The 19,142-nt window shown below is 35.5% G+C and overlaps 1 protein-coding gene across 1 annotated transcript in view; it reads left to right on the forward strand.

Annotated features, from left to right (window-relative positions):
- Window positions 1-222: 222 nt before the first annotated feature.
- LOC148949922 (serine/threonine-protein phosphatase 2A 56 kDa regulatory subunit epsilon isoform-like) overlaps window positions 223-19,142 on the forward strand; it is a 122,630-nt gene continuing 103,710 nt past the window's right edge. The window contains exons 1-3 of the mRNA XM_089091690.1: window positions 223-408; window positions 15,287-15,418; window positions 16,162-16,336. Coding sequence (XP_088947816.1) covers window positions 223-408; window positions 15,287-15,418; window positions 16,162-16,336 — 493 coding nt within the window. The remainder of the gene's footprint in view (window positions 409-15,286; window positions 15,419-16,161; window positions 16,337-19,142) is intronic.

A 19,142-nucleotide genomic window follows, 5' to 3' on the forward strand; every position in this document is an offset into this window, starting at 1 on the left:
TGGCTGTCTATATGGCAATAGTATGATAGGCCTAGAGTTGGTGTTGTAAATGCCGTTTGTATTTATGAGAAAAGAAAGTTTTGCAAAGCGCTCCGTGATCATGTTGCCAATATCAAAGCTGAAGGTGCCCCAAAAATTGCTGACGATCCAAATTTGCTATAAAACTCTCGCCCAGGTCGATCTATTGTTTTTAGTACTTTAGAAATACCTGAGTCAAAGTGGATGGCTCATTTTCCTGGCCAGTTTAAAGCCCCCAATAGTCCGCAGGCTAAAAACTTTGATGGTGAAATTGAGAGTTTTTTGTACAGTCGAGCTAGATCTGAGCAGGTAATCGTTGGAGGTAATTTGATTAAAAAGGTTATACCGAAGCTTGAAAAGAAGTTTTCTTGTGAGTCTGATGGGATTTGTGTACGTCATTTCGAGTTTGCCAGCGATTACCTTTTTGACCATATCGGTTTCTTGTTCCAGATGTTCCAGATTCCGCTTTATTGTTCCAACTTTATTGTTTTATAGCAGAACTTGTGCCCGATTACTTCTATGTTGGTGTTGTAACTCCGATTTTGAGAAAAGGGAAACCGCTTTCTCAATATTCGTCTTGTAGGGCCATTACAGTTTCTAGTGTGTTTTCAAAGATTTTTTATTGATCATATTTGTCAACAGTGTGTCATACCTCCTTGTCAGTTTGGGTTTCAACCCCATCTTGGTTGCAACCACGCTTTAAGGAGTTTATGTACAATATTAAAGGGTGCTGAAAGGTCAGATAGTCATTTGGCTATTGGCACATATTAAATTAGTAATGTTTCTGATCTCTGATTACGGCTATTACGGCTATGTTGAGCTATTAAAAAGGGGGCGGTATCAGTAGTATCCCATCTCAGCTTTTAAGCGCATGTCCTCCGTTTTTCTATAGGATTTTAAATAAATACCCTCCCTTTTTCAATAGTATTTTAAACGCATGCCGTCTGACATCACTACATTTATGCAGAATTCTCATGACAGCCCTGGCAAGATTCCCTGCTACTATGTTAATATAATTACTTGGAATGTGGTCGGTATAATACACATATGGTGATAACAGTGAGATTAATAGGGGATTTCTGGAAGTCAGATAGGAAAATTAATGTTGGATTTCCTTGAAACCCATAGGGAAATTAACACAGGGAAATTAATAGGGAATTTTTGAAAATCAGATAAGTAAAGCTCCTAGCCCCTTGCACCTGAACAATGCGCTCAGCTTTTTCTACCCGAGCTCTCTGACGAAACAGCAGAGGTAGGAAAAATAGCATAGAATTCCGGTTCCGTGGCCACAGAAAGCGGTCTGACAGACTTTGGCCATGCACTCTTACGCCTTGTGACACCCCTTTTTTGAGAATAAATTGTTTCTAGGCAACATCATGTCCAAACATGCATTCTCAGGTGGTAGAAGTCATATTTATTGATCGAGAATTATTTTATTTCTGGAATCGGGACACTCAACATCAAAATGGATGCTCATACATTATTGGATATCGAAAGTGCTGGTATAATAGGACCTAGAGCACCTAAAGGGGTGGTGGAAATTACAAAGGGTTCACGATTAACCCTAGAATGGGACAAGATGTATGGTGGGCATGTTCTAACATTAAGCAAATTCAAGTTAGATGAACACATGTGCTTTGCAGCAAAGATGAATATAGTGCATATACAGAGACTACAAGATGGATTAAATACGCTGGCGAAATATATTGAAGAGAACAATTTAAATAAAGCGGTTAGTCTGTATTTGCTAGTGAGAGTCTTAAAATGTATTGATTTGAGAACTACAAAATCTTACATAATCTTGTAAAATTGGAACAATGTCTAGTTTTAGATGATGACTTTCTGGAATAATCTCTTAAAAGAAAGATATTTTCACGAGATATACTTAACGATATAATGGGAACCGATTCCCCATCTTTTTACTATTGTATGAAACTCTGTCGTCGTGGACCCCAAGCTTTTACCCATTTTATAGATATTTTAATCGAGACAAAACAAATTGATATTGTGGTTTTGCTCTTAACAGATACATAGGCTTGCATTTTGTAACGCTCCTAGGAGACATTTTCGCTTTTTGAGTCAATTCCTTTCTGGCAGAGAGAGTGTCAACAACAAAAATGTTTTATGCATGCCAATTATGCGTGTATGCTTTGGACAGCTGGTCATCCTGTGAGAATTGTACTTTTGCTGATGACTATAATGAAAATTATAAATTATGCAGTGTATATTAAAACTTTATTTCTTACCTTGAAGAGATTTGTGACGCTCGTAATAGAGGATTCTTATTCTCCAATTGTCACTATGATAAATATGATCAATGGGAAAGTACATACCCTGGTATGATTGCAAAAAACCCTAAGCGTGGGTTAAGTCTATTTTTAAGAGACTAGTATCGTCGCGGCTTAAAATTGTTTTGGGAAGAAGAACCTGTTCTATGCTTCAATTACTGGAATAATAAAAGAGTCTGGTTTTTACGATATCGCTTTGAAGATACTGGCTATTATGATTATAAACCGACAGACTTTTATTTGGCTGTTACAGAAAGTAATTTCTTCATATGAGAATTTTGTATGTGACATTACTTCAAATAAGCAAATTGAAACACGTGAAATTTATAATATGAATCAGAATAAAATTATTGACTTTACAAAGAGATTTAATTAAAATGAAGTTACATTATATTGTAGAAAATGTGACCCTGACTTTGCACGTCAAGATGAATACAAGTTGAATCCTGATGAGCTGTTACTGCTTATCGTTTCTGATGATTATCTAAACGTAGAAGAAGAAATCCAAAGGAAACAGTTTTTTGTATATATACAAATTCTATTTATAAACAAATTTACATACATTCTTAAAACATTTCACTTTTAGGGCACTGAAATTTACATTATAGATGTAGGAAAGAGCATTTTCAACTAGAAAGTCGTTCAATTAAGGATTGTCAACATAGATCTTACAAAATTCCATGTAAGTATGTCCACGACTTCGGAAAATAAAATATAATACGGTATAAGAACCACAGTTTTTCGTTGATAAATCTTGTACCCGCTTCCAATTTTGAATAATAGATTTTCCTTTCTACTCAAGAAAACTCTTAATATGAGGTGTGTAGGATGTATACGGTAGGCCAAACAGATCAAAAAATTCTATATTGCTTCTTGTTTGAAAGATGCAAAACAAAAGACCCGTCTTTACACTTGATGGATTGTTATTAACAATAATTAGAGTATTGTCAACACGTTGAATATGCCCCAGGAAATCTGGATGTATGCAATAGGATTTATGTTTGGACATGTAGGGGTCCATGTTAAATACATCGACTATTTCATCAGTGTTCATGGCGCCAAGTCTAATAAAACACTGCCATCAGGGGTAATTTCTCAATAAGTTGCTAATTGGTTTACCGATGTTAATGCAATACTTTCATCCAATGATTTGGCAAAGGTACACTCTAAACGCACATTTCCATCAGGACAATACTCATATCTTGAGTACCGGAAAAATTCAATACAATGATTCCATGCGGTTTCGCAAACATTTCTTCACTTATACCATTTTCGAATAATTGAGAATCTAAATCTAAGGATTACATTGTCAATTCATAGAGGGTCCTGTAGGATCTATCAAAGCATAAATTGTAGAGGGGAATTATATTTACTTTACATACAAGTGCTGATAGTCCAAACAGTCCAAATTTATGCGGGGAATCTGTCCATAATCCAACAGTGCTAGTGCTTTTTACAAAAGCCAATGCCAATTTTAAAGAAATTTCAGAATTTATAAATGACGAATCGGTATAGGTACGTGTATGGCGTTGATTCGTGATTGTAAGAGGCACGAGCAATTCAATATTATTTTAAGAGGCTCTTAATTTTTCAATTGCCAAAGCAGCAGAACTCATAACTTGTTGTTTTCATACATAAATTATTGCCTACGTGAGAGAGACTGCTACATCGGGTGCAGCGTCCAGTACTTTTCACATAACTTAGTTGGACGGGATGAGTTGTAGTTTTATATCAATCTTTACATTAGGAGGCAGCCATTGAGGTATATTAAATATCTCATGATTTAGTTTCCCGACTAAATGTAAATCTTTACTTGTCGCTTCTCCAAGAATATTGGTAGTATCAGCCTTTGTTTTATATTCAATAGCTGTACCTCTCAACTGCTTCTATATAACTCATCAACATGAATTGTATATAACTTGCATAATTTGAAAGATTATTGCTTGTGCTAACCAATGTTTTATTTTTTATCTACTCATTTGTCGAAATAAATTGTGTAGTACACAATTTTCTTAGGATATTCCCTCCGTGGCACCTGGTTTTTCATCGTTTGATTTTCAATAATGCCATTTAAATCTATAAATATCAAATTCAAATTGATAAAGTAGTCTTAATTGAAATAAATTTGACAATGGACATTTGTAGGGATCGGTTGTTGCAGATAAAACTGTTTATAGTGTCCCTGTTTTACGCTGACATCTACATTTTCATCATTGAATAGATTTAGAGGAGAGTTGCCTGAAGGTTGAGAATTTTTATGGGGTAGAAATGCCAGTTTTTCTAGAAAAAGAAATCCTTTATTGGATCTTTTTATTTTCTTTCATGCTTTACGCTTACCGGCTGACTTGAGACTGATGAGTAATGGAATCTTTCTCCTCCTTTTTAAACCTTATGTGCGTTGTTTCAATCGCTCACCGAGGGATCGCGCGCTCAATCTGAGATTTTGCGAAACACTTTCTTGAATATCTTTACCAGAGCCCCCATCATGCAATGTAGTGGACGCAAAATCCACTGCAATCGTTGCAATATTTTTTTAGCCAAGGGTAGTGCAGAAGGTAACATCTTATAAACACAACTGCCAGAACTGTATCCGGACATTGACGAACGACCTCTATAATAGTTCATCTCATGTCCCAGCTGCCGTGGTCCAAGAATAGCAGCACAGCAATCAATATCAGGACATACAAACTGAGTTCTATTAACCATTTCATTGAATGAGTCAAAAAGACATGTAATTACAGTCAAACCCTTTGTTATTGATAGAGAATCACCCAGTTCGCTTCTTAATGTTAACTGACAGAGTTCCAAATATGAAGTGTTGACTGGAATGTATTGAAGGTGGTTTATATTGTAGTAGTGAATGTGTTCATTAGATGTTTTTCTTTCAAAAACACGTAGGAGGGGACATTGGTATTACCGACTCTTGATCTCTTGTAAAAGGATGCATGACAAAATATACAACTGTCCAAGGAGAACGCGGGTGGATACTCTTCGAAAAGTACATGATTTATGCCACTAGTGCTTCCTGTACTTTTACCATTGATTACATTGTGTTTTTAAAACCAAGCACTTCTCATAGATTATAATTGAGAATAACCTTTTAATTGTCAATGGGTGAACAAATGTAGATTTTACCCTCTTCCTTTGAATAATTGAATCGAAAGGCTCCATTTTTACAATATGAAATTTTTGTTGATAGCACGACACTATACGTTCCTAGTCCCAAACTCCTTATATGATAAGGTGTAAAATGGGTCTTCAAATGAATTCGTATTTTTTAATTACGTATTGATCGTTAACAAATGGCCAAGCAAGTGGTTTAATTGTTATATCATATGTACCATCCTTTCTTAGCATATCATATGTATTTTTAAGAATACAATTTACAAGAGGAACTTCATACTTTCCCTTAAATTTAATGGCACAAGAAAGTTTTGTCCGAAAATTGCTCGTTTTATTCAAATCATCATAAAAAGGATCAGAAACACTGGACATGAATGTCACATAAACACCTTCAGACATTATGAACCTCTTCAGCGGCAACCCATGAACTAAAATCAGAGTTGTATCCCAGCCAGCGAACAAGCAACTGTCGCTTACCCTTGCGAGTACGAGTCTTTAATACTTTTTCAATTTGATAGATTTCACAATTTCCAACTTTTTATAATTCATAATCATAAAAACCATCAAGAAGCTCTTCATCTTTTATATCACGAATCTGATACGCTACAGGTTTAGTATCTAGGATTTTTGACACTTTAAAAAGTTCTGTGAACCACAAGTAATTTCTCTTTTCAAATATATTTTTTATACGATTGATTCGAACAGTATCACCAACAATAATTTTTTTTCTTCCCCATCTTTTCACTGAAATATTGTTTAAGGAAATGTGTATTGTCAATCTGATGAATTTTCTGAGGCCTAGCATTAAACAAGGATCGATGAGGACGTTGATTATAAATCAACATAATTTTATGGAAATCATGAAATAATGCATCCATATTTTTCAATGTGTAACATCCTGAAATTAACAGTCGAATTGATCATATTAAACGTTCAGCCAATGCCACCTTTATAGGACTATGACTATCATAGAGTATTGTATTGTATTTCAATAAAATCATCTTTGCATTTGTATTAACAAATTTACTTCCACGGTCTGTTTGAATTTGTTTATATGAATCTTGTTGAAAGATACATTCAAGAGATTTAGCAACTTCAATGCCTCTCTTCGACTGCAATGGAACTGTATATACATACCGACTAAAAACGCTTATTTCAACTAAAATATACTTGTAGCGCCTATTATGGTGTCTTTGAATCAAAAGATTTGCTTGTAATATATGTAGGATTGAGGCAACAAGTCTACAAGACTTGTTAATAAATCTTCCTTTTTCGGTGTTTCACAATTTTCAGACGGCTTACGTTTGTTGACATGACGAAGGGCATTTTGAACCAAAACTAATTTTTCATCATCAGCAATTATTTCATTGTTAAGAAATTTATCAAGATTATCTTCTAAGTGCTCTTTTGGTGAAAGAGCAAGTTCAATTGGCTTCAATTTATATGGTTCAGCCATTTCTAGAGAATAGTGTCTAGAGAAAAGTCCTGCAATTAGTAGCGGTAACAATGAAAAGAAATTACCACCCGCTTGAACCAGACGTTTTCTTTTACAATTTCCTTTCTTTTTGCAAGGTAGAGCACGTACAAGTGACCGATGTTGCTTTGTCTGTTGATTTACACGATCTGACAGTTGAACATTACCTTTCGTTAAATTTAAACAAAGTTCCAACAAGAGATTAATAAATTCCTTGTCAACGCCATGATTGAGTATTGCTTTCCTAAGTAGTGGTTTTGAATTGGCTATCACTTCTTTCTTCTTCTATTTAACAGCAGGTGGGCTTTTCAGTAAAACTATTTAGCCCTTTTCCTTTTGCTTCACTCTGTGGGCTACAGAGCTACTGGCTTGATTGCCTCATAATTATTAGATATATTCAGATATCTTTCAGCAGATCTTTCGACTCTAGGAGTTCAAATATAAGATGATAGATGTCGATTTCTATGCTCTGTGTGCAGGTATAGTTGGCTAGGCTCTTGGCTGATAGTGGGATTTTTGGTGTTTGAAGTATTTTAACAGTTTAGAAAGCAAGGTATGTTGTGCAGACGTCAGCATCTTACATTCAAATAGGCAATGGTCAATTGTTTCTTTATTCATATTACAATGCCTGCAAAGAGGGGACAGGGGAATTGAACCACTTGAATTAGAAAGCTTATATGAGAATGCAAAGAAAATTTAGTCAATTTGTTCCAGAACGAATTCTATGATAAATTTTAGAAAGATACTTATTGGGAAAGGGGGAAAGGATAGGATTAATCTGATTAAAATTAATATCTGATAGCCTCCATCGGTAAATGTCTCTAATTGGAATTGGTCTTCCACTTGGCTGGTCAATATTTATGGCATTTTTTGCTATTTCATCAACCTGATGATTACCACTTATGCCAGAGTGGCTAGGAATGTACTGAAAGTAAGTTTTTATGCCACTTGAAGCAAGATTATCAATAATGCTGAGACAATGATAGGTGTCAATGTCCAACTTATATTGAGGAGCTGAGGCCAGCAACTCAAGGCTTGATAAAGAGTCGGAATAGATGATAATATTATTCGAATTTTCAATCAAAGATTGGTTTTGGTTAAGGTGTTCTAATGCCATGATTATGGAATTTAACTCAGCAGACATTATAGATAAATTATTAAATAATCTCTCACCCATTGCAATTTTCAGGTGAGGAAGGAAAACACCACTTGCAACCTTCTCATTCATTTTTGACCCATCAACAAACATTTGGAAGTGATTTTTATAGGTAATTGTATTAAGTTCTGCAAATTTTTTCTGAACAAAAGCAATGGGGGTTAAATCTTTATTCCATTTTGAAAATTCAGTATTTATTATGGGAGATAACCAATTCCATGGAGGGGATTGGGGGAAAGTAGGTGCAATAGACTTTGCTGGTACAGGGAACTTCTTTTGAATATTGGCATACTCATTTGAAATACCTCTATACATGGCTAGATTTCTTGACCAATTATGTAATGTGTGTGAGCTATTTGATTCAATTTTTGTAAGATGTTTTGTCAAGAAAAAGCTACGTCTCTCCCTTATTGTTGTTAATCCACTCTCCATAAGCAGAAACTTGGTGCTTGTGGGTGTCCTAAGACCAAATATCAGACGGATTATATCGTTTTGTATTGTTTCAATTTTTAACATCTGTGTCTTTGCACAAGCACCATAGACAATGAGCCCATACTCAATATGTGGTCTTATATGAGATTTATAAGACTGGAGAAAGTTTTTTTCCTTACAAACTCAAGGTGTGGAAGGAAGTATTTTTAGTATATTTGATTTCCTATCGCACTTTTTTATAGTGTTTGATATATGGAGGTGGAAATTGAATTTTTGGTCAAGCATGAGACCAAGGTAATGAATATTATTATTTTCTGGAATAGTTGTTTTACTTAGAGTTAGTTTTGCATTAACATGGTTTCGCTTCTGGTGAAATTGCATTATTTTTGACTTGGTGGGTGCAATGGGTAAATCTGAATGTTGAGAGAATTTTTCAAACTGGAAAAGTGACTTTTGCAGATTTGACTGTGCTATCTGAAAGGTGTTGCCAGATGACCATAGCACCAGATCATCAGCATATTGTAGATTCGTGTGGGGTAGGTTCATGTCCCAGAGATATAGGGCAAATAGGAGGCAACTGAGGACTGCTCCCTGAGGTAGGCCTTTGGATATTGTCTTTTGGGATGAAGAGGCTGAACCAGCATAAACAAAGATACTTCGCACTTCTATGAATGATTTAATAAAGGATACTAGCTTAGGAGGTACTCCAAGGTTTACAAGTTTATTTAAAAGGATTTGGTGGTTCACATTGTCATATGCTCCTTCAAAATCTAGGATAGCTGCCTCTAGGATATTATTTTTTGAGAAAGATTCATTTATTGCATTTGTTAGCAAAATGAAAGCATCTGTTGAGGAGTGGTATTTCCTGAATCCCGTTTGAGTGTGTGGGATCATGTTATATTTATCAACAAACAAGAGGAGTCTGTGATAAATCATTTTATAAATTATTGTAACAATCAAAGTTGTAATAATTATTTGACTATAAGAATCAGGGTAATCTTTTGGTTTATTTTTCTTTAGGATTGGTAGGAGGGACGAACATTTCCATACATTTTGGAACATAGAATATGCCCAAGCGTGATTATAACAATTTAGCAGTTCTTGTTTGTATGAAGGTGTGAGATTCTTTATCCATGTAGGCTGTATATTGTCATAGCTGCTGCTAGTTTCGGACCTAATATGATCTATTGCATTATTCAATTCCTGGATTGAAAATTGATTAGTTATGTACTCGGATCCTGGGCGTGGTTGGTAACTAGGGTTCATAGGAATTGTGGACAGTTTGCTGTGATTATTTGATGTTAGCTTATTAACAAAAAGAGTTGCAAATAGGTTAGCCTTTTCAATATCATTGTCATAATGGGTATTATTATGTATAAGCTCATACATGAGTGGGTTGGGAGTATTCTTTTTCCCACAGATTTGGCTTATGAATTTATTTATTATTGGATCATGCTTTTATATGTAGAGTTTATTTGCAAAATTATTAAATTTTTTTTATTTATAATATATTATATTCCTTTTTATATTATATTATGATTGTAATTTTTTTAAATATGTAGTAGGTGTTGGTTTTTTTATGAATTCTGTCCTAGCTGCCTTTTTTATCCTCCATTTATTTAGGCACTCATTTGTCCACCATGCTTTAGGAATTTGTTTAGGGAATTTTCTCTTAGGTGTTGTCCTGGGGATAGCATGATTAGCTGTATTTATTAGTAAAGATGTCAAGGCTTCAGCATGTGTGTCAACTGTTGTGTTGGAAATGCATGAACTTTGGGTGAACCTTGTAATTTCATCATTTAGCTTATTTTGGAAAATAGACCAATTTGCTTTAGTGTTGATATATTTGGAGGTATGAGATGAAGGTTCAGCAGGTTCCTTTAGGGAGCAAACTATAGCAAAGTGGTCTGTACATAGACTATCAATTTTATTTATGTAAATTTTGTTCAACAACTTTAAAGACACAATTTGTAGGTCAATTGTGGAGAATTTGCCACTTTTGGGGTTAAAATATGTCTTCAGGTTTGGAGGGGTAGCAACAGCTAATTCATTATTATTTGAAGTCATATGCTCAATAAATTTACCAGCTTTATTTGCTGGTTTATTCCCCCACAAAAGGCTGTGGGCATTGAAATCACCACATATAATGATATTTTTTAACATATTAGAATTATTTATATAATTAAAGAAATCCTTGGCATCTGTAGTTTGGCCATTAGGGTTATAAAAGCTTATTATGTAGGTTTTTAAATTATTCTGCCAAACACTTATACCAATTACATCAACATCATTTTCAAAATCTGGAAAATTGATGCCACAAAATTTCATATTATTATTAACTAATAAAGCTACATCACCTCCTTTTCTCTCTGAAGATCTATCCTTTCTCAGGATAGTATATCCCAGAGACTTAATTTGTTGATTTTGGGTTAAATGAGGTTCCTGGAGGCAAGCAATATTAATGGAATTATTATTCATAAATGATATTAGTTCATTTAGCTTATTTTATGTGAGTGATCTTACATTCCATTGGAGTATTGATAAATGTTGTGTTGTTGATTTATTCTTCATATAACTGTGTATCAATGTTCAGCTTTGTTAAAAGTAAAGCAAGATCTTTTTTTGCTTGAATGAGCATATCATCTGGGATGTAGATTTTTGCCAATTCTGCAAAAATTTTTGTTTTCTGTAGTTGCTGTATGTTCATGGCCTGAACTGCATTACAGTTTAGAATGAATAAGCATATATTTGGGGATTGCATTTTTGGTAGTGCATCCTGTTTGTTGGTTAAGGGATTGATTCCTGGTAGTGTTTCTAGTTTGTTTCTTCTTGGGAGGGAGGGCCAGGCTGGCCTCATCTCACCGGAAAAGGATGCTTGTTGGCTTGGTGATTCCTTCTGATAGGGATTTGAGCTAGGGGGCTTAGAAGATGGTGTTTTATATGGGGTGCTTGATGCATGGGGGGGATTCGACTGGGGGGTTTTGGTTGGTTTCATTACAGGCTTTATTTGGTATTGTTGGGCAGCATTTGCTTCCATTGCTGCAAAGGGGTATGGGATGGCCTTCTCTGTTGATATTTGGAGTGTTAGAGCTCTTTTCTTGTATGCAGGGCATAATGATTTATTTGTAGATTCATGTGGGCCTTTGCAATTGATGCATGTAGGCTGAGTGTTGTTGCAAGTTGTCAGCTCCTTAGGATGGAAAGATTTACAATTACTACACTCCTGGAGAATTTCATTGCATTTGTTTGTCGTGTGTCCCAGTTTGAAACACTTCTGACACTGAATAGGCTTAGGTTTATATTCCTTGTGTGGTTTGATTTGCCCAAATAGGAATAATTTTTCTGGGATATCAATTTTATCCTTTAGTGTGAATAAGAAGGATCTACTAGTTTTTAGGCCAGTAGAGTTAGGTTTTCCAAGTTGGGTAACATCCTCAACTGGGATTTTATTTCCGGCCCTATCTGAGAGGCCTTCTTTTAACTCCTGAGTAGATATCTCTGGGGGAACATTATAAACTACAATTTTTGTTGGTGATTGTTTTGGGTTCCAATTAGATGCAATAATTGGGATATTCAGAAGGGATTTAAGGTTAATTATTGTATCTGCTTATTTCTGATCCTCTACAGCTATTAGCAGAGATCCATCACGGTTTATATTGAGAGAGAACATTGATTTTAGCAATTTAAAAATTGCAACTCTTATTGCAGTGATCATTTTTATTTCAAAGGGGGTGGTCGGAGTAATTTTATGGTAAATTCCTAAGTTTTTGGAGGGAGGATCTTGGGCAGGGAGAGGGGAAATGCTTTTGATTGGGGATTTTTTTTTGCTTTTTTTAGAGCTTCTAGAGAGGACCTCTTGAAACCCATTATCATCATTTATGGTTGCATTAGGACCTACAGTTATCATTGTCATATTCTCCGAATTGGAGCTATCATTAGAAATTTCAGATAATGTGCTTGACCAGCCAGGATGGGTAACTTTCACTATGGAATTTGATTTGGGATCTGGGGGGACGTTTTTTTTTTTGGAGGACTTCTAAAAAATTCCGATTGGAAAAAGCTTTAAACACAAATATAAAACTAAAACAAGAAGGCAAAATAGATGATATCAAACTGTCTGCACTATACTATGGGAAGGATAAACACCACAGTATAGCCCTGAGGATGACTTGAGCAGGATAGGTTTGGTACAACTGCTGATTAGAAGCGATAATAAGCACAAGAAAACATATTTCGATTTTCTTATAAGGTTGCTGTTGATGCTTACGATGGACACAGCCTAAATTATCCCCGCCTAAGCCTAAGCTATCACGGAAAATAAATGCCGGTGTTCATGTAGCTTCTTCAATGTCATGATGGCAAATAATGAGCTTTTTTACTATTCACGCGTAGATATACAGTAATTTCATTATAAAAAATATTGGTGACTACACGCAAAACTTTGGGCCTGTTCTGATTCAAGTCCAATAATATGAAACCAAAAAGTTTATTAGTGGCTTGAATGCATGGGGAAATTGAAAATTTGTGTTCTCTAGGGTAGATTTGTTTGTTTAGAGTTGTAAGAGAACTTAAATCACGAACAACTCTATTGAGCGCAGCCTCAATGTCCAATTATACCTTGTTGCTCTGCAAAAGTGTTTTCTAAAGGCTTTTGAACCGTAAGGTAGCATTGCCTCCAGAAACCGTTTCCACTGATTGGTAAACGTGACGCTTGTAGTTTCTCAAATGATAGCTTAATTTTAACTTTGTATAAAGTATAGATAGACACATTGGACAGTAATAGCAGGGCTTCCCTTGATTAAAATTTTTACCCTCACTTAAAACCTTGCTAATGTCTGGAATTGAAAAGAAATGTCCAATTGATTCAGGATCTTTGGCAGGCTCGTAAAGAAGCTATACCCAGTGCTTCACTGACTCAATGGACGGTGCCCTCACAGAATAAATTACCCCTTTTTATCACTAAGTTCTCCTTCTTTACACTCTTCATTTAACTGTAAAACTGTAACCCCAACTTTTAAATGCTCATTTGTCCTTTCAAAAATATCTATTTCCTTAAGTGTAATTAGATATTGCCCCTTTAAACAGTTGAAATATGCTTTAGAAAATTCAGATCACTCCCCACCGACTGCAAAATCGTCCAAATCCGTCTCATTAACATCCTTTGCTTCTCTTAAATTGATTTGCTTCTTTTAAAGCCTTCAAAGCCTGAAAAACGTCATTATCTCTATTAAACTAAGGGGGACATGTAACCTGAAGCTTCAATAGTCCGACCCCGTGGAAAAAAAGCGAAAAGGTAAAACTAAATAGTAAAGGCTTAAATAAATTAAACAATTTAGAAAGGAGTGAAAAGATAAAGATAGACTAGAAAATCCAGGAAAACTTTTTAATGTCTTTGACAAACAATAATTGGCCTTAAAAAAAAAATAAAAAACAGCCTTATTTTGAGATCTTCAAAATAAGGGGATATACAAATTGGGCCTTGAGAAAAAAAAGCGAAGAGACAAAAGTAAAAGGCTCAGTGACAGGTAAAAATTACATTGAAATTGAAACTCAGCTCTTCTGATTCTGCCGACGCTAGACTGTGGCCTCTGGATGGACCTGATAGGGCAGAATGCTCAACGACATCACGGGCTTGCACATCCGAGACTTGTGCAGCCGACCATTCTCTCTTTTATTCCCTGACTGACTGCGCAGGGGCTTGCGTTGGGGGTTGGCCTAGAGAGTGTTTCGAGATCCCAGGCATCTCTTGATGGGAGGCAGCTTGCATGGTAGGTCCGGAAATCGCTTGACGGGGAGTTGAGGTTTGTTGTGGAATTGCCCTGGAAGGGTCGAGCTTCTCTTGATGGGTGGTCATGATAGGACCAGCAAATTTGATGACATTTGGCTTTGTGACTTGCACTGGTGCGGTTTCATTGCCCATATCCCTTTTGATGGGTGGGGAGAATTGGAAAATTCTAGAAGAGAAGAAAGGATTTAGTATAAAATAGCGTCCCCCTTCTACAGAAGACAATTTAGTAAAAATTAGTACTCCCTTCTAGAAACCCCCTAAAAAACCATACACATAATTTCCATGGCCTAAATATTTTTATTATACATTAATTTTGCAGAGAAAATAGGATATCAGTCATTTTAGAATTATGTAACCCATCAAGCCCCCTAAGCCTAATTAACTTCAACCCTTCTGTGAGATTGTTTACGAAACAGCCTTATTCATGCATGTCATTGTTTAAGCCACAAAAAGATTTACCAAATGTAATGGTTTCTCGGTTTTAAGGAATAAAGAGAAAAAGATATTATTTTAAGTAAAAAGGAATTAATTGGTAATGAATTGAGGAAGGATGGGTTTTTACACAATAAAGAGAGCAGATTTTACGCTTCCAAACGAGTATAAACAACGAGTAGTAGAAGTTTTTTTTTGGGGGGAGGATAGGTATCAGTTAGCAAAAACTCGGAGACAGGAAAAAGTTCTAATAGCAAAAGGCACTGACTTCATTGTAGGAGTTATCTATTATTTTTATTAGACTCTTAGCATGTTTGAGAATCAGATCAATACTAAAGAGGAATTTCACATTATCCTGCCTATTTATGGTGTAAAGATCGTCGCTAGGCTTACGCAAGTTAGATATCAGTGTACTTCTCATATTGCGTGTTTTATTACTTTAAGGGTATATTTTGGTATTTATTGCATGTTCTACTTCAAGTGTTTATTTTGATATCTTGTGCATGTTCTTCTTCAAGGGTATATTTTAGTATGCGTTGTTTTAGTACTTGTTTCTGGCTTCTTTTCTGTTCAAGGTAGTGTGTCACCATGACCAAAACCAGCCAGACCACTTTTTGGGGTCACGGAACCGCATTTCTATGCTAATTGTCCTACCTGTGCCGTGTCATCAGAGAGCTCCGGTAGAAAAAACTGAGCGCATTGAACAGGTGCGAAGTGCTAGGAGGTGTACTTATCTGACTTCCAGAAATTCCCTATTAATTTCTCTGTGTTAATTTCCCTATGGTTGTCACCTATGGTTGTCCTATCAATTTTACTAGTATGTATGTATTTCACAAGTTTTACCTAACATAGGGATACCATAAAGATCATATTGTAGAGGCTCCACTGTACCAGGTAAAGAAAGTAAAGCCTCGAAACCCGTTAAGGCAAGTGATATTTCTTCTGATGAGCCTAATGAAAGGTACTACTTGGAAATATTTTGCTAGATTTAAGGTGCTTTTGCTTGTAAATTTACAACGACTTACATTTATTGATGACGACTTTCAATGGATTTGGACATTTCAATTTGGTTGATAGTTCGATTATACTGTTTTGTCCTAGGTAATTGGATAGATGAGTAAGGTTAAAACCTCGTTCAAGTGTAATTTATCTCACTTACTGGATTAGGATGACAGTCCTTTTATTCTTCTTCTTTCTCTCTCCTTCCTTTTTTTTCTTGCCATGTAATTACCTCTAAAACATTATATGCGAATTATACCGACCACATTCCAAGTAATTATAGTGTGTCATAGAATCTGGGAATCTTGCCAGGGCTGTCAAGAGGTTTTTGGATAGATGCAGTGACGTCAGAGGGCATGTGTTTAAAATCCTATAGAAAAACGGAGGGCATGCGTTTAAAATCTGAGATGGGATACTACTGGTATCTATTGATGTAGTTCCACCTCTTTAGTGGATGTGTAGACGCCTCCGTGTACGTTTAAAGATTGGATTTTCGCTTCTTCCTTCAGAGCTCTGTGTGAATATTGATATTAAGCAAGCAGTCATTACCTCTCCTACTACTTATAATAACGAAACCCTAAGGACCCAAGAGGATCTATCGCCTTGCTGTATACTGAACGGTGTTAGTATGTCTGTTTTATGTTGTCCAGATGACGTTTTTAACCTAAGTAGGACTGTGTTTAGTTCGGAAAAAAGTTTATCACACCATTAGATTCAGCACATACGAGAGCTTTAAAAGATGTTTCAATCAAAAAAGAACGAAAACAACTTTTAAATTGATTTTAACAAAAATCACACCATTAGATACAGCACATACGATAGCTTTAAAAGAGGTTTCAAGCAAAAAAGAACGAAAACACCTTGAAAAGTGATGTTAACAAAAATCACACCATTAGATTCAGCACATACGGGAGCTTTAAAAGAGGTTTCGTTTTTGACAATTTGTTCCCTGCTCCTCTTTAATGGTCTCATATATAGCCACATATTTTTGGCTCCTATTTTTTAGCGCCAAATTCAAATTATTACCCTTGTTGTTTTAAAGAACATGAAAGTAATTAAATCTTTGAAAACCTTGCCGAAGAAAACTCTTAATATGAGGTGTGTAGGATGTATACGGTAGGCCAAACAGATCAAAAAATTCTATATTGCTATCTTGTTTGAAAGATGCAAAACAAAAGACCCGTCTTTACACTTGATGGATTGTTATTAACAATAATTAGAGCATTGTCAACACATTGAATATGCCCCAGGAAATCTGGATGTATGCAATAGGATTTATGTTTGGACATGTAGGGGTCCATGTTAAATACATCGACTATTTCATCAGTGTTCATGGCGCCAAGTCTAATAAAACACTGCCATCAGGGGTAATTTCTCAATAAGTTGCTAATTGGTTTAGCGATATTAATGCAATACTTTCATCCAATGATTTGGCAAAGGTACACTCTAAACGCACATTTCCATCAGGACAATACTCATATCTTGAGTACCGGAAAAATCTAATACAATGATTCCATGCGGTTTCGCAAACATTTCTTCACTTATACCATTTTCGAATAATTGAGAATCTAAATCTAAGGATTACATTGTCAATTCATAGAGGGTCCTGTAGGATCTATCAAAGCATAAATTGTAGAGGGGAATTATATTTACTTTACATACAAGTGCTGATAGTCCAAACAGTCCAAATTTATGCGGGGAATCTGTCCATAATCCAACAGTGCTAGTGCTTTCTACAAAAGCCAATGCCAATTTTAAAGAAATTTCACAATTGATATATGACGAATTGGTATACGAACGCGTACCTGTAGCAATATGGCGTTGATTCGTGATTGTAAGAGGCACAAGCAATTCAATATTATTTCGAGAGGCTCTTAATTTTTCCATTGCCACAGCCACGGAACTCATAACTTGTTGTTTTCATACATAAAGTATTGCCTACGTGAGAGAGACTGCTACATCGGGTGCAGCGTCCAGTACTTTTCACATAACTTAGTTGGACGGGATGAGTTGTAGTTTTATATCAATCTTTACATTAGGAGGCAGCCATTGAGGTATATTAAATATCTCATGATTTAGTTTCCCGACTAAATATAAATCTTTACTTGTCGCTTCTCTAAGAATATTGGTAGTATCAGCCTTTGTTTTATATTCAATAGCCGTACCTCTCAACTGCTTCTATATAACTCATCAACATGAATTGTATATAACTTGCATAATTTGAAAGATTATTGCTTGTGCTAACCAATGTTTTATTTTTTATCTACTCATTTGTCGAAATAAATTGTGTAGTACACAATTTTCTTAGGATATTCCCTCCGTGGCACCTGGTTTTTCATCGTTTGATTTTCAATAATGCCATTTAAATCTATAAATATCAAATTCAAATTGATAAAGTAGTCTTAATTGAAATAAATTTGACAATGGACATTTGTAGGGATCGGTTGTTGCAGATAAAACTGTTTATAGTGTCCCTGTTTTACGCTGACATCTACATTTTCATCATTGAATAGATTTAGAGGAGAGTTGCCTGAAGGTTGAGAATTTTTATGGTGTAGATATGCCAGTTTTTCTAGGAAAAGAAATCCTTTTTTGGATCTTTTTATTTTCTTTCATGCTTTACGCTTACCGGCTGACTTGAGACTGATGAGTAATGGAATCTTTCTCCTCCTTTTTAAACCTTATGTGCGTTGTTTCAATCGCTCACCGAGGGATCGCGCGCTCAATCTGAGATTTTGCGAAACACTTTCTTGAATATCTTTACCAGAGCCCCCATCATGTAATGTAGTGGACGCAAAATCCACTGCAATCGTTGCAATATTTTTTAGCCAAGGGTAGTGCAGAAGGTAACATCTTATAAACACAACTGCCGGAACTGTATCCGGACATTGACGAACGACCTCTATAATAGTTCATCTCATGTCCCAGCTGCCGTGGTCCAAGAATAGCAGCACAGCAATCAATATCAGGACATACAAACTGAGTTCTATTAACCATTTCATTGAATGAGTCAAAAAGACATGTAATTACAGCCAAATCCTTTGTTACTGATAGAGGATTACCCAATTTGCTTCTTAATGTTAACTTACAGAGCTCCAAATACGAAGTGTTGACTGGAATGTATTGAAGGTGCTTTATATTGTAGTAGTGAATGTGGTCATTAGAGTTTTTTCTTTCAAGAAAACTTAGGAGGGGGACATTGGTATTATCAACTCTTGATCTCTTGAAAAAGGATGCATGACAAAATATACAACTGTCCAAGGAGAATGCGGGTGGATACTCTTAGAAAATTACATGATTTATGCCACTAGCGCTTCCTGTACTTATACCATTGATTACATTGTGTTTTTAAAACCAAGCACTTCTCATAGATTATAATTGAGAATAACCTTTTAATTGTCAATGGGTGAACAAATGTAGATTTTACCCTCT

Source organism: Artemia sp. Qi Xiang Cuo, chromosome 7 (genome assembly GCF_049724085.1).
Source record: "Artemia sp. Qi Xiang Cuo chromosome 7, ASM4972408v1, whole genome shotgun sequence".
Taxonomy (NCBI): domain Eukaryota; kingdom Metazoa; phylum Arthropoda; class Branchiopoda; order Anostraca; family Artemiidae; genus Artemia; species Artemia sp. Qi Xiang Cuo.